At 43.4% G+C, this 14806-nt stretch overlaps 1 protein-coding gene and 1 non-coding gene across 2 annotated transcripts in view; one reads left to right on the top strand and one right to left on the bottom strand.

Annotated features, from left to right (window-relative positions):
- Positions 1 to 14330, top strand: part of IQCG (IQ motif containing G) — a 68121-nt gene extending 53791 nt beyond the window's left edge. The window contains exons 9-12 of the mRNA XM_025377730.1: positions 10441 to 10572; positions 11500 to 11601; positions 13646 to 13944; positions 14014 to 14330. Coding sequence (XP_025233515.1) covers positions 10441 to 10572; positions 11500 to 11601; positions 13646 to 13780 — 369 coding nt within the window. The 3' untranslated portion in view covers positions 13781 to 13944; positions 14014 to 14330. The remainder of the gene's footprint in view (positions 1 to 10440; positions 10573 to 11499; positions 11602 to 13645; positions 13945 to 14013) is intronic.
- Positions 8498 to 8604, bottom strand: LOC112619829. The gene has a single exon (XR_003118330.1). It is a non-coding gene; the product is annotated as a U6 spliceosomal RNA (small nuclear RNA).
- Positions 14331 to 14806: the final 476 nt, after the last annotated feature.

Genomic DNA, 14806 nt, shown 5'->3' with positions numbered 1-14806 from the left:
TTGCTACCAAATACTGGGTCTTATTCATTCTTTCTACTTTTTTGTACACATTAATCATCTCCACATCCTCCCCATCCCCCACTACCTTCCCAGCTTCTGGTAACCACCCTTCCACTCTCGATCTCCATGAGTTCAATTGTTTTAATTTTTAGCTCTCACAAAGAAGAACATGTGAAGTTTGTCTTTCCGTGCCTGGCTTATTTCACTTAATGCAATGACCTCAGTTCCATCTATATTATTGCAAATGACACAATCTCGTTCTGGGCTGAATAGTACGCCATTGTTTATATGTCCCACCTTTTTAAGTTATTTATTTATTTATTTATTCCTTTTTGAGAGGGAGCCTTGTTCTGTTGTCCACGATCTCGGCTCACTGCAACCTCTGCCTCCCAGGTTCAAGCAATTCTCCTGTCTCAGCCTCCTGAGTAGCTGGGATTACAGGCACCCACCACTACACCCGGCTACTTTTTGTATTTTAGTAGAGACAGGGTTTCTCCATGTTGGTCAGGCTGGTCTCGAACTTCTGACCCCAAGTGATCCACCTGCCTTGGCCTCCCAAAGTGTTGGGATTACAGGCGTGAGCCACCGCACCTGACTCCACCTTTTCTTTATCCATTCATCTGTTGGTAGACACTTACATTGCTTCTAAACCTTGGCTATTGTGAACAGTGCTGCAATAAACATAGGAGTGCAGACATCTCTTCAACATCTAACTTCCTTTCTTTTGGGTATATACCTCGCAGTGGAATTGCTGGATCATATGGTAGCTCTATTTTTAGTTTTTTGAAGATCCTCCAAACTGTTCTCCATAGTGGTTGTGCTAATTTACGTTTCCACCAACCCACACCGTACAAGGATTCCTTTTTCTCACATCCTTCCCAGCATTTGTTATTGTCTGTCTTTTAGATATACGCCATTTTAACTGGGGTGAGATGATGTCTCATAGTTTTGATTTGCATTTCTCTGATGATTAGTGATGTTGAGCACCTTTTTATATGTCTGTTTGATGTTTGTATGTCTTCTTTTGAGAAATATCTATTCCGATCTTTGGCCCTTTTAAAATACATATATATATAGAGAGAGAGAGTGGGATGAGGTCTCACTATGTTGCCCAGGCTGGCCTTGAACTCCTGAGCTCAAGCAATCCATCCTCTAGCCTAGGCCTCCCAAAGTGCTGGGATTATAGGTGTGAGTGATTACACTCGGTCCTTTTGGCCCATTTTTCACATTATTAGATTTTTTCCTATAGACTTGTTTGAGCTCCTTATATATTCTGTTTATTAAGCCCTTGTCATATAGGTAGTTTGCAATTATTTTCTCCAGTTCTGTAGGTTGTCTTTTCACTTTGTTGATTGTCTTGTTTGCTATGCAGAAGCTTTTTATTTTCTTTCTTTTTTTGACAGAGTCTTGCTCTGTCGCCCAAGCTGGAGTGTAGTGGCACAATCTCGGCTGACTGCAACCTCCACCTCCTGGGTTCAAGCAATTCTCGTGCCGCAGCCTCCCGAGTAGCTGGGACTACAGGAGTGCACTGCCATGCCCAGCTAATTTTTGTTATTTTAGTAGAGGTGGAGTTTCACCATGTTGGCCAGGCTGGCCTTGAAGTCCTGGCCTCAAGTGATCCACCCGCCTCAGCTTCCCATAGTGCTAGGATTACAGGCATGAGCCACTGCACCTGGCCTGTGCAGAAGCTTTTTAACTTGATATGATCCATTTGTTCATTTTTGCTTTGGTTGCCTGTGTTTGTGGGGTATTACTCAAGAAATCTTCGCCCAGTCCAATGTCCTAAAGAGTTTCCCCAGCATTTTCTTTTAGTAGTTTCATAGTTTGAGGGTTTTTTTTTTTTTTTTTTTTTTTCCTGAGACGGAGTCTTTGCTCTGTCAGCCAGGCTGGAGTGCAGTGGCGCGATTCAGCTCACTGCAAGCTCCGCCTCCTGGGTTCACGCCATTCTCCTGCCTCAGCCTCCCGAGTGGCTGGGACTACAGGCGCCCGCTACCACGCCCGGCTAATTTTTTGTATTTTTAGTAGAGACGGGGTTTCACTGTGTTAGCCAGGATGGTCTCGATCTCCTGACCTTGTGATCCACCTATCTCGGCCTCCCAAAGTGCTGGGATTACAGGCGTGAGCCACTGCGCCCGGCCAGTTTGAGGTCTTAAATTTAAATCTTTAATCAATTTTGATTTAATTTTTGTAAATGGTGAGAGATAACTGTCTAGTTTCATTCTTCTGCATATGGATATCCAGTTTTCCCAGCACCATTCATTGGAAGGACTATCCTTTCCCCAGTGTTTGTTCTTGGTATCTTTGTCAAAAGTGAATTCACTATAGATTTATTGATTTGCCTCCGGGTTCTCTATTCTGTTCCATTGGTCTATGTGTCTATTTTTATTCCAGTGCCATGCTGTTTTGGTTACTATAGCTCTACAGTATAATTTGAAATCAGGTAATGTGATTCTTCCAGTTTATTTTTACTCAGGATAGTTTTGGCTATTCTGGGTCTCTTGTGGTTCCATATCAATTTTAGGATTTTCTATTGCTGTGGAGAATGTCATTGGTATTTTGATAAGGAGTGCATTGAATCTGTGGATTGCTTTGGGTAGTAATGTACATTTTAACAATATTGATTCTTCCAATCCATTAACATAGAATATCTTTCCATTTCTTTTATCATTTTTTCTTTTGTCCTCCCTGTGTATTTTCAAATAGCCTATCTTCAAGCTCACAAATTCTTCTGCTTGATCACTTCTGCTCTTAAGACTCTGATGCCTTCTTAAGTATGTCAATTGCATTTTTCAACTCAAGAATTTCTGCTTCTTTTTAATTATTTCAATCTCTGTTAAATTTATCTGATAGCTTTCTGAATTCTTTCTCTGTGTTATCTTGATTTTCTTTGAGTTTCCTCAAAATGGCTATTTCGAATTCTCTGTCTGAAACGTCACATAGCTTTGTTTCTCCAGGATTAGTCCCTGGTGCCTTATTTCATTTGTTTGATGAGGTCATGTTTTCCTGGATGGTCTTGATGCTTCTGGATGTTCATCAGTGTTTGGGCATTGAAGAGTTACGTATTTATTGTAGTCCTTGCAGTCTGAGTTTATTTGTACTCATCCTTGTGAAGGCTTTCTAGGTATATGAAGGGACTTGAGTGTTGTGATCTAAGCCGTACCTCATTAGGGAACACTCCAAGCCCATAATTCTGTGGTTCATGCAGACTTGTAGAGGTATCACCTTGGTGGTCTTAGATAAGATCCAGAAGAATTTTCTGGATTGCCAGGGAGAGACGCTTGTTCTTTTTCCTTACTTTCTCCCAGAATCTCTCACTCTTTGCTGAGCTGCCTGGAGCTGAGAATGGGGTGACACAAGCCCCCTGGTGACCACCACCACTGCAACTGTGCTGGGTCAGACCTGAAGCCAGCACAGCACCTGGTCTCACCTAAGGCCTGCTGTAACCACTACCTGGCTACCGCCTATGTTTGCTCAAGGCCCTAGGACTCTACAATCAGCAGGTGGCAAAGTCAGCCAGGCTTGTGTCCTTCCCTTCAGAGTGGCGAGTCCCCCCAGGCTCTGGGCGGGTCCAGAGATGCTGTCTGGGAGCCAAGGGCTGGAGTCAAAAACCTTAGAAGTCTACCTTGTGCTCTAAGCTCCTGCAGCTAAGCTGGCCTTCAAGCCACAAGACAAAGTCCTTCCTACTCTTCCATCTGCTTTCCACATGCAGAGGGGCCTCTGCTCATGGCCATGACTACCACAGGCCCATGGAGAGTGCTGCCAGGCTACGACTGATGTTCACCTAAAGGCCCAAGGACTCTTCAGTCGGCTTGTGGTGAATGCTGCCAGGCCTGGGACTTACTCTTCAGGGGAGTGGGCTACTCTCTTGCCCAGAGCAGGACCAGAAATACCATCCAAGCGTCAAAGCCTTGGGCCGGGGGCGGTGGCTCACACCTATAATCCCAGCACTTTGGGAGGCTGAGGGGGGTGGATGACCTGAGGTCACAAGTTTGAGACCAACCTGGCTAACATGGTGAAACCCTGTCTCTACTAAAAATACAAACATTAGCCAGGCATCGTGGCAGGTGCCTGTAATGCCAGCTACTTGGAGGCTGAGGCAGGAGAATCGCTTGAACCCCAGAGGTGGAGGTTGCAGTGAGCCAAGATCATGCCACTGCACTCCAGCCTGGGCGACAGAGTGAGACTCCATTTCAAAAAAATTAGCGTCAAGGCCTGAACTGGGGACTCTAAGAGCCTCTTGGTGCTCTACCCTACAGTAGTTGAGGTGGCACCTAAGGTGTAAGACAGAGTCCTCTTTTACTTTTTCCTCTGCTTTTCTCAAGCAGGAGTCTCTCGCCATAGCCACTACCATGTCTTCGAAGCCAGCACATCTCAGAGTCTCGCCCAAGGCCCATGGTGCACCCCTGCGAATCACTGCTGGTGATTCAGGGCCCAGGGGCTCTTTCGTCAGTAGACGATGAATCCTGCCGGGACTGGGTCCTCCCTACAAGGCAGCGCGTTCCCTTCCGGCCCAAGGTGTGTCTAGAAATGTCATCCAGGAGAGGGGCCTCGTGACTCTGCCCATTGCCCTGTTCTCCTGTGGCTGAGCTGGTGTCCAAGATGCAAGACAGAGTCCTCTGTGCTCTTCCCTCTCCTCAAACAGACAGAAGAAGGGGCCGTCTCTTCAGAGGCTGCACTGCCTGCGGCTGGGGGTGGGTGACACAAGCACTCCCTTAACCACCCCGGCTGTGTCTCACCAGGTCCCAAGTCCCCCAAGGCCACAGGCACCAGGACCAGGACTTGCCTAAGGGTTGTAGTCCTCATGGCCTAGACCCCCTTTTCAAGTATATTTAGGATCCCAGAGCAGTGTAGCCGTGATGGTGAGGCTTGCTGGGACTCGGGTCCCACCCCTGGGCTGGGCGGTTCTCCTCTGGCTGGGGCTGGTCTCAATGCCCCCTCCACGGGTGGGCATCACCCGAGTTCAACCCGGTTTTGCTTTCCACCGTGACGGCAGCACCAGGTTCCATGCACAGTCACAGGCACCATGCCCTCCCTCCCACAGCTGCTCAGAGTCCCACCCTGTGCCATGTGGCTGCTGCCAGGGAATGGAGGAGGGGTGTCGTCAGCAATTCAAAACCGTCTTTCCTACCCTCTTCAGTGCCTTTTCAGCAATACGAAGTTAAACCAGGTACTGCGATTGCTTACCTGATTTTTGGTTCTTATGAAGGTGCGTTTTTGTATAGATAGTTGTCAAACCTAGCGTTCCTGGGTGGCAGGGGTAACTGTCAGTGGAGGCTTCTATTTGGCCATCTCGCTCTGTACTGCCTCTGCTTCCTTTTTATTAGTTTTCATTTTTCTTTTTTTCCTTTTTATATCTCATCTCTCCCTTATTTTGTGTTCTCTTGTGGCATTCTTGGGTAAACATAAGATCAACACCATGGATTTTTAAATTTTTTAAATTTTTCTTTGAGACAGGGGAGCTCACTGTGTTGCCCAGGCTGGTCTTGAACTCCTGGGCTCAAGCAATCCTCCCACCTATAATGTGCTGGGATTATAGGCACATGCCACCACAGCCAGCCTCGACTTCCACTTTGTATTTATATATTCCACAAGTGAGATTAACCTATAGGTTTATTTTTTGGTGCTGCTTTGTGGTATTGCTGTCAGAGTTCTGCTAGCTTGACAGCATGAATTGGAAGCTTTCCATCTTTTTATGCTCTGAAACCTAAAAATACAAATAAAACAAACCAGATTATTATGATTTTATTTTTTTAGCTAATGCCTTCTTCAGTGAAAACATTATCTGTTCCCTGAAGCTTGATAAAATTCAATCATAAAGAATTTTGTCTGGTTATATTTAAGTGGAGCTATTCAACTGTAAAAAAAAATTGATCTTTTATCTCTTTTTGAGTCTTTTTTGTAACTTATGTCTTCCTAGAAAATAATCCATTTCATCTAAACACTGATTTCAAATTTATTAGCATAAAGCTATGCTCTATAGTTTTGTGTTTTTTTTTTTTTACAATTTTAAAGTCCTTTATTTCTGTAGTAATGAAACCTTTTTCATTAATTTTTTTAAAAAGATGTGTCTTCTTTCCCTTTTTCTTACTGAAATTTGTTAAAGGTTTGACCATTTTATTGATCTTTATTAAAGAACCATCTGATACGGTTTGGTTCTGTGTCCCCACCCAAATCTCACCTTGAATTGTAATAGTCCCCATGTCAGGGGCATGTAGTTCTCTAGGTAGTTCATAGCTGGATTTTTTTTTAAGGGGAAAAATGTTTTTCTTTTCGAGGGTAGTACAATGGGCTCAATTTTTATGTCCCCCAAATCCATATGTTGAAATCCAAATTCCCAAGGTGATACAGGGTGAAACTCTAATGAATAAGATTAGTGCCCTTAGAAAGAGACCCCAGAGAAATCCCTTGCCCATTCCGCCAAGTGAAGTCACAGCAAAAAGATGCAGTCTGGGAAGCAGGCACGGGATTTGCCAGTGCCTTCATTTTGGACTTCCCAGCCTCCAGAACTGTGACGAATCAATTTGTTTATGAGCCGCCCAGTCTCTGGCATTCTGTTATAGCAGCTGGAATGGACTAAGACAAAAGGATTTACCCCAGCTTACTTTTATTGTGATTTTTGATTTGTTTGTAATTAATTTTTCTACTTTATTTTGTTTCCTTCTTTTCTTGGATTGACAGAATTTTTCTTGTTCAATTTTTTGCCAAACTCTAGTTATTTGCATGCCATTCTCATAGTTTTGTAATATCTGCATACCACCTGTTACTTATTAATTTTTTTTTTTTTGAAATGGAGTTTCGCTCTTGTTGCCCAGGCTGAAGTGCCATGGCCTGATCTTGGCTCACTGCAACCTCTGCCTCCCAGGTTCAAGCATTTCTCCTGCCTCAGCCTCCCGAGTAGCTGGGATTACAGGCATGCACCACCACGCCTGGCTAATTTTTTGTATTTTTAGTAGAGACGGGGTTTCTCCATGTTGGTCAGGCTGGGTCAAACTCCCAACCTCAGGTGATCCACCCGCCTCGGCCTCCCAAAGTGCTGGCATTACAGGTTGAGCCACCGCGCCCAGCCATTTTTTTTTACTTTTTCATTTTTTTTTTCACAATGCATCCCAGTGGCAGTAATTAATATCTTCTCTCTCTCTCTCTTTTTTTTTTTGAGACAGGGTCTTGTTCTGTCGCCCAGGCTGGAGTGCAATGGTGTGATCTCGGTTCACTGCAACCTCTGCATCCCGGGCTCAAGTGATCCTCTTGCCTCAGCCTCCCAAGTAGCTGGAACTACACGTGCATGCTACTGTGCAGGCTAATTTTCGTATTTTTTGTAGCGATGGAGTTTTGCCACGTTGCCAAGGCTGATCTCAGATTCCCGGACTCAAGTAATCCATGTGCTCGGCCCCCAAAGTGCTGGCTGGGATTAGAGCGTGAGCCACAGCACCTGGCCAATATTTTCTACCTAATTACTCTCCTAAACAGATAAATCAATTCATTTAAAAGTAAGATTTTTATATCATACTATAAAAGGAAAAACCAGTATCACCTTCCATAAATATAAGTCAGTATAAATAGGCTGGGCATGGTGCCTCACCCCTGTAATCCCAGCAATTTGGGAGGCTGAAGTGGGTTAATCGCTTGGGAGTTTGAGATCAGTCCGGGCAACATAATGAGACCATCACTACCAAAAGATACAAAAAAAAGTAGCCTGACATGGGGTTGCACACCTGTAGTCCCAGCAGCTCTGGAGGCTGTGATGAGAGGATGACTTGAGCCCTGGAGGTGGAGGCTGTAGTGAACTAAGATTGTGCCATCGTACTCCAGCCTGGGTGACAGATCCAGACCTTATCTCAAAGTAAATAAATAAATAAAATAACTTAAATAGAATTACAAAAAATACCAAATGATGTTATTACCTTGTAGCCAGACCTTTTTGCCTGTCTGGAGCCTGTTCCCTCTTTATTTATTTATTTTTTATTTAAGTGTTAACAAGAGTAAGAAAGAGAAGACATAGAGATGTGATAGTATCAAACTGACATGTTGCTCTAACATAATCAGAATTTTTTTTTAAGAGACTGGGTCTCATTCCATTGCCCAGGCTAGAGTGCAGTGGCGTAATCATACTCGCTGCACCCTCAAATCCTGGGCTGAAGTAATCACGCTGCCTCGGCCCTGAGTAGCTGGGACCACAGCAGCCACCACATCTGGCTTTTTAAAAAACATTTTGTAGAGATGGGGTCTCACTATGTTGCTCAGGGGGTCCTCAAACTCCTGGCCTCAAGCAGTCCTCCCACCTCTGCCTTCCAAACCGCTGGGATTATAGGCACAGGCCACCCCACTCAGTGTAATCACAATGATTGACTATAGCCATGTTTTAAAAACATTCTATGCTACGTGCCACCTAAGGAACCTGTCCATGTCTCACTCTTGAGGTGCATCGTCCGGGAGTCTGAAAGTTACACAGTTCTGTTCTTTAGGGGTAACCTTTAAATTTTTTGTTTCTAGCAAGTACACAAATATGGAATGCTTCACGAATTTGTGTGTCACTCCTGTGCAGGGGCCATGCTAATCATCTCTATGTTGTTCCAATTTTGGTATATATGTTACTGAAGTGAGCACAACTCTTAAAATTTTAACATACATTTTTATACTTTTAAAATTTCTCTGTCTAGAGTTATTCTTTTGCCTTTATTAAGGCAAAGACTTCACTTACCTCTTCTCTCCCTCTTCATCCCATGTTGAAATCATTCATTTTATATGTAAATATGTAAAGTGATAATATATATGCAGATATATATATATGTGCATTGTGGGTGTACTTTACAAGGATTATCTTATTTCAGCATCACAACAACCCTCTGAGGTTCGTACTATTACTGTAATACTGTACTATTGGCCAGGTATAGTATTTTATATATGAGGGAACTAGAGGCTCAGAGAATTTAAGTAAACACTCTTTCAGTGCCACAGCTGTGCTCTTTCAACTGTGCTATCCTGCCTACTTTGGGATTTTAATTCTGAATTATGATTTATGATTAAAAAGTATCACATAGCTTAAATACATGTTTTACTGGTTCCCTTCCATTTCTTAATATATCATTTCTTAATATATCTCCTTCATTTTATTTTGCTACAGTAGTACATCCTTGAATAACTCTCTCAGAAAGATTGAGTATAGTCTTTCTTTCCCTTACATTTGAATGCTGGGTTGGCTATGTGTAGAATCTTTGATTCACATTCATTTTTTTTTCTTTTTTTTTTTTTTTTTGATGGAGTCTTGCTCTGTCACCCAGGCTGGAGTGCTGTGGTGCAATCTCGGCTCACTGCGAGCTCTGCCTCCCGGGTTCAAGCGATTCTCCTGCCTCAGCCTCCCGAGTAGCTGGGACTACAGGCGCACGCCACCATGCCCGGCTTTTTTTTTTTTTCTTGTATTTTTAGTAGAGGCAGGGTTTCACCGTGTTAGCCAGGATGGTCTCGATCTCCTGACCCTGTGATCCGCCCACCTCAGCCTCCCAAAGTGCTGGGATTACAGGCTTGAGGCACCGCGCCAGGCCCTACATTAATTTTCTTTTAGAATTTTTTTTTTTTTTAGTAGAGACGGGGTTTCACCGTTTTAGCCAGGATGGTCTCGATCTCCTGACCTCGTGATCCGCCCGTCTCGGCCTCCCAATCTTTTAGAATTTTGAAGACATTGTATCCCTCCTGACTAGGATTTAGTGCTGTCAATCAAAGAGCTATCTGATGCTATTCCTTATCCTTCAGACTTTTCTACATGCCTTTTCTTTCCTCTTCACTGCAACTTCCCTTATCCAGACATCTAGATGACCCTCCTCCCCATTTTTTTTTTTTTTTTTTTGAGACGGAGTTTCGCTCTCATTGCCCAGGCTGGAGTGCAATGGCGCAATCTGGGATTACTGCAACCTCCGCCTCCTGGGTTCAAGTGATTCTCCTGCCTCAGCCTCCCACATAGCTGGGATTACAGGCATGCGCCACCACGCCTGGCTAATTTTGTGTTTTTAGTAGAGACGGGGCTTCTCCATGTTGGTCAGGCTGGTCTTGAATTCCCGACCTCAGGTGATCCGCCCACCTCGGCCTCCCAAAGTGCTGGGATTACAGGTGTGAGCCACCGCGCCTGGCCCTCTATTTTTAAATTGACTAACATACAAGTAAAATATGTAAGTACTTAGTGTATAGTTTGATGAGCATTTATGTATACACATTCATGTAACCACCACCCGGATAAAGACAGAGAGAACAGTTACAGCATCCCAAAGTCTCCCTCACACCCCATTCCCAATCAGAAATCCAACTCTCCACCCAGATAAGTAACTACTGTTCTGACTTCTCTCACTATGGAAAGTTTTGCTTATTCTTGAAACTTATGTAAGTGGAATCATACAGTCTACAGTGTTTTGTGTCTGCTGAATGCCATGTTTTCGTGTTCTTTCCAAATAGAAACTTGAGGAGAGGCTAGAGTTCTGGATGGAGAAATATGATAAGGACACAGAAATGAAACAGAATGAACTAAATGCTCTCAAAGCCACAAAGGCCAGTGACTTAGCACACCTTCAAGACCTGGCAAAGACGGTAAGGAAGGAATTAGGGTGCTCACTGAGGAGGAAGTGGCAACTGAGCTACAGTAGCTGGGTATTGCTATTTTGAGTCAAAAGTAGAGGTGTGCTTATAAACCACGGGGATTCTTTTTAGATGGTGCTGTAACACTCACATAGTGCATACTGTGTCCCAGGTGCTACCCGCACAGCCCCTTGCGACAGATACTTGATTATTCTTACTTTATGACCTCTGGAGACAGTCAGTGATGATTTCTAACAAGTTTGTGATTATAGTTTCATTATGGAATAAGTGCAGAACTTCCTAAATTTCTTTCAAAAGTCAGCTACTGCTGGGCACGGTGGTTCACACCTGTAATCCCAGCACTTTGGGAGGCCGAGGCAAGCAGATCACTTGAGATCAGGAGTTTGAGACAAGCCTGGGTAACATGGCAAAACCCCATCTCTACTAAAAATACAAAAATTAGCCATGCATGGTGGCACGCGGCTAATTCCAGCTACTCACGAGGCTGAGGCAGGAGAATCACTTGAACCGGGAGGCGGAGGTTGCAGTGAGCCGAGATTGCGTCACTGCGCTCCAGCCTGGGTGACAGAGTGAGACTCTGTCTCAAAACAAAAAAGACAGCTACTGTATATCTACATTCTCCCAAAGTTTTAAAAAAAATCCACATTGAGGTCATTGATCACACATTAATTCGTATTTCATTTTTTATGAAAGACAGAACTTAAATTTGAATTATTAAAACTGAAAAAGTTTTGGGAACAATTATAAAGTTAGTATGTGAGTATTTACAATCTAGGAATCTATTACTTTTTTTCTTTGGTTTATCTTTAGATGGAGCATGTTTTATTTTGAAATTTTATATTAAAAGTGCAGGGCTGGCTGGGCTACAGCTTAAGTCAAGAGAGTACTGTAATAAATGATGAATGTCTATCTTTGCAGATAAAAGAGTGTGAACAGGTCATCATTGAAGATCGTATAGAAAAGGAGAGGAGCAAGAATAAGATAGAACAGGATCTCTTGAAATTAAAGAGCGTCATAAAGGTAAAGAACCATAATCAGTATCTCGCCATAGCTGGCCTAACACTGAGGAACACAAAAGAATTTCTCATTCATTATCAAACGCATCTCAGTATACCAAGGAACTGCAAATCTGAGAAGCATGGACTTTTGTTATTACTAGAATTTGCTGACACAGTCCATGGTGCAGGGAGACGGTTAACATAGAAAAGGACGTGCCCCCAGCTCTTCATCTGGAGAAAAAGAGGTGGTTAGCGGTGGAAGCAAAACCTAGGCCCAGAGACGAAATATAAGAATACTATGTCAAACCAAAACCAGCTCTTGACAGAATGATTCCTTTTAATATCCTCCTACTTCTTAAAATCCTGCTTATCCATCAGCCCAGACTATCTGCTGGGTTCTGATACAAGCTGCTTAGGTGGGGAGGATAAGCAGCAAGTTAGAAAAAAATAGAGATATTTTAGTTTTATATGAACTTGTGTGTATCAGTGATGATGAAACTGGCAGGTCACAGATCACGTGAAATATTTGTAAGCAAAAACTTAAAGCAGCATCAGCTGGATGGAAACTGTCTGGAGGACAGCCCTTCTCTCTGCAGGCTGAGACCCTAGTGGGTAAACCGTAGTTTGGGTTGTATATTAGGGGTGAACTAAAAGTTTTATATTTACATTCTGCACAGGTATCCAAACCCAAAGTTGAGTTTTCCATAAGGAGTCAGATGTGTAAATAGCAAGAATTAATCCAGTTTCAATGGCGTTTCCCCATAAAACTTGTCAGTATTCCTGAATTGACAACAGACATGTTAAGAACGAGCTGAGGAGCATGTTTGCTTTCTTTTCACTAGTGGATTTGCTTCCAGTCTTTAGGGTTTAGTCTGACTTTAAAGCAGTGGAGACTGTATTGAGAACAACTGTTATTTAAAAACTAAGATATTCAAGAAAGCTATCTGAATCTTTTTTAAAAGTGCTAGGACAACTGGTCTTTTCAGCAATCACTAAAGATATGAAATGCACAAGCCTATAAGACTCATCTAGACTTTATCTGTGCTTTTTTTTTCCTTTTGAGACAGGATCTCACTTTGTCACTCAGGCTGGAGTGCAGTGGTGTAATCTCTGCTCACTACAACCTCTGCTCCCGGGCTCAAGAGATCCTCCCGCCTCAGCCTCCCAAACAGCTGGGACTATAGGCACAAGCCACCAGGCCTGGCTAATTTTTTTTTCTTTTTTGTATTTTTGTAGAGATAGGGGCTTGTCATGTTGCCCAGGCTGGTCTTGAACCCTTGAGCTCAAAGTGATCTGCCCACCTCAGCCTCCTAAAGTGCTGGGATTACAGGCATGAGCCACTGCACCTGGCATTATCTGTGCATTATTGGCCATTTGCTTTTGCCCTTGGCCCAGGTAACTAACATTCTTTTTGGTTCAAATAGCTGTTAGGTATGGGGAACCTGGACTTTCTTCAAGGAAAGCAGTATAAGGAAGTCAGATTTCTTTTTTTTTTTTTTTTTTTTGAGACGGAGTCTCGCTCTGTTGCCCAGGCTGGAGTGCAGTGGCCGGATCTCAGCTCACTGCAAGCTCCGCCTCCCGGGTTCACGCCATTCTCCGGCCTCAGCCTCCCGAGTAGCTGGGACTACAGGCGCCCGCCACCTCGCCCGGCTAGTTTTTTGTATTTCTTAATAGAGACGGGGTTTCACCCTGTTAGCCAGGATGGTCTCGATCTCCTGACCTCGTGATCCACCCGTCTCGGCCTCCCAAAGTGCTGGGATTACAGGCTTGAGCCACCGTGCCCGGCCAGGAAGTCAGATTTCTAAGGGTGAAGAAAAAATAGGCCAAATCCGATTCCTTTGATTTTTACTCCTTGAGAACTTCACTCTTGAGTCCATAGCTTAAGTTCCGGGTCCTGCACAACAGGAGAGCATCGCTATAGTGATTACGTCCCTGGCTACTTCCATGTCCTGGAGAGAGACTGTTTGTCAGACAGAAGTTACTTTATTCAACACTCCCTTTATGTGGAAAGAATGCAGCTTGTCAGGCATACAGTACGTTGTACTCACTCCCTTTTTCTCTTCCAGCTCCAGGCCTGGTGGCGGGGCACTATGATACGGAGAGAAATTGGTGGTTTCAAGATGCCTAAAGACAAAGTTGATAGCAAGGATTCAAAAGGAAAAGGCAAAGGCAAGGATAAGAGGAGAGGCAAGAAGAAGTGACCAAGTTCTCTTCTGTCTTTTCCTCTGGTATTCTGGAGGTGGGAAGGACTTGAGAGAGTTAAGAAACACCTGGTACCATCAAAGATGACTCATCTACAGGTTGTTTCCTATTGAGACTTTCCCAGGGAAGCCTGATTTCACTCTGCCTGTTAATTTCACTCTGCCTGATTTCACTAGGCCTGATAATTTCATTGGGCCTGTTAATTGCTCTTGGCCTGTTAATTTCACTCTGCCTGTTACCTGGGTTTTCAAACCCTGATTTAGGATTATACCATTGGCTTAGGGCTTCCTCATCTTGCTGGGAAGAAGAGTTTCTGGTAGTCCTGTGAAGATTCATTGTTTCTTTTTCTCAGTGAACAAAGCAGTTCATTGGCTTACAGTGATGCATGAAAACTTCAGTAATTCCTGTAATGTCTGATTCTGATTTTACCCAATTTGTAGTGAAAAAAACTCTTATGAGCAAAAGTATTCAGTAGGAACAAGATGATGTTATTAGCATAATATATACACAGTAAAGTTTTAATAAATGTTGGTTCCTGCCTGCCTTTTAGATTTATCGTCACTCTGGTGTTTCTATTGGGGTGAAAATGGCATGGAACACATAACCAGTTATAAGCTGCTTCAGCAACTTTTCTAGGAAACAGGGATACAAATTAGAAATACAAGCTAGAAATAGGATGTTAGGATATACAGCTTTACAAACTGTAAAGATGGGACACAGGTTCTCGGGAAGGCTGGTTTGGATATATTTTTGACAAGTGAAACACTAGGGCCAATACCTGCTTTGCTTACTCAACAGTCCCCACTTTATGGAGTGTTAAGATGAAAAGAAATAAGGTGTGTGAAAATACCTAACCTGTGCCTGGCAAATAGGAAAGCTGTCACTCTCCCTCTTCTAGAAAAAAATGAGTCCACCAGATCACACTTGCCGTGATGAGTCAAAACAATGCCTTGTGATGCTAAAGGTTTCCAAGAGAAAAGTTGTCCTAATGTGTCACATACATTTCATGAATTAAGCCTTCTATC

The sequence above is a fragment of the Theropithecus gelada genome, chromosome 2, assembly GCF_003255815.1.
Source record: "Theropithecus gelada isolate Dixy chromosome 2, Tgel_1.0, whole genome shotgun sequence".
NCBI classification, from domain to species: Eukaryota; Metazoa; Chordata; class Mammalia; order Primates; family Cercopithecidae; genus Theropithecus; species Theropithecus gelada.
This window is presented reverse-complemented; position numbering and strand designations above follow the sequence as displayed.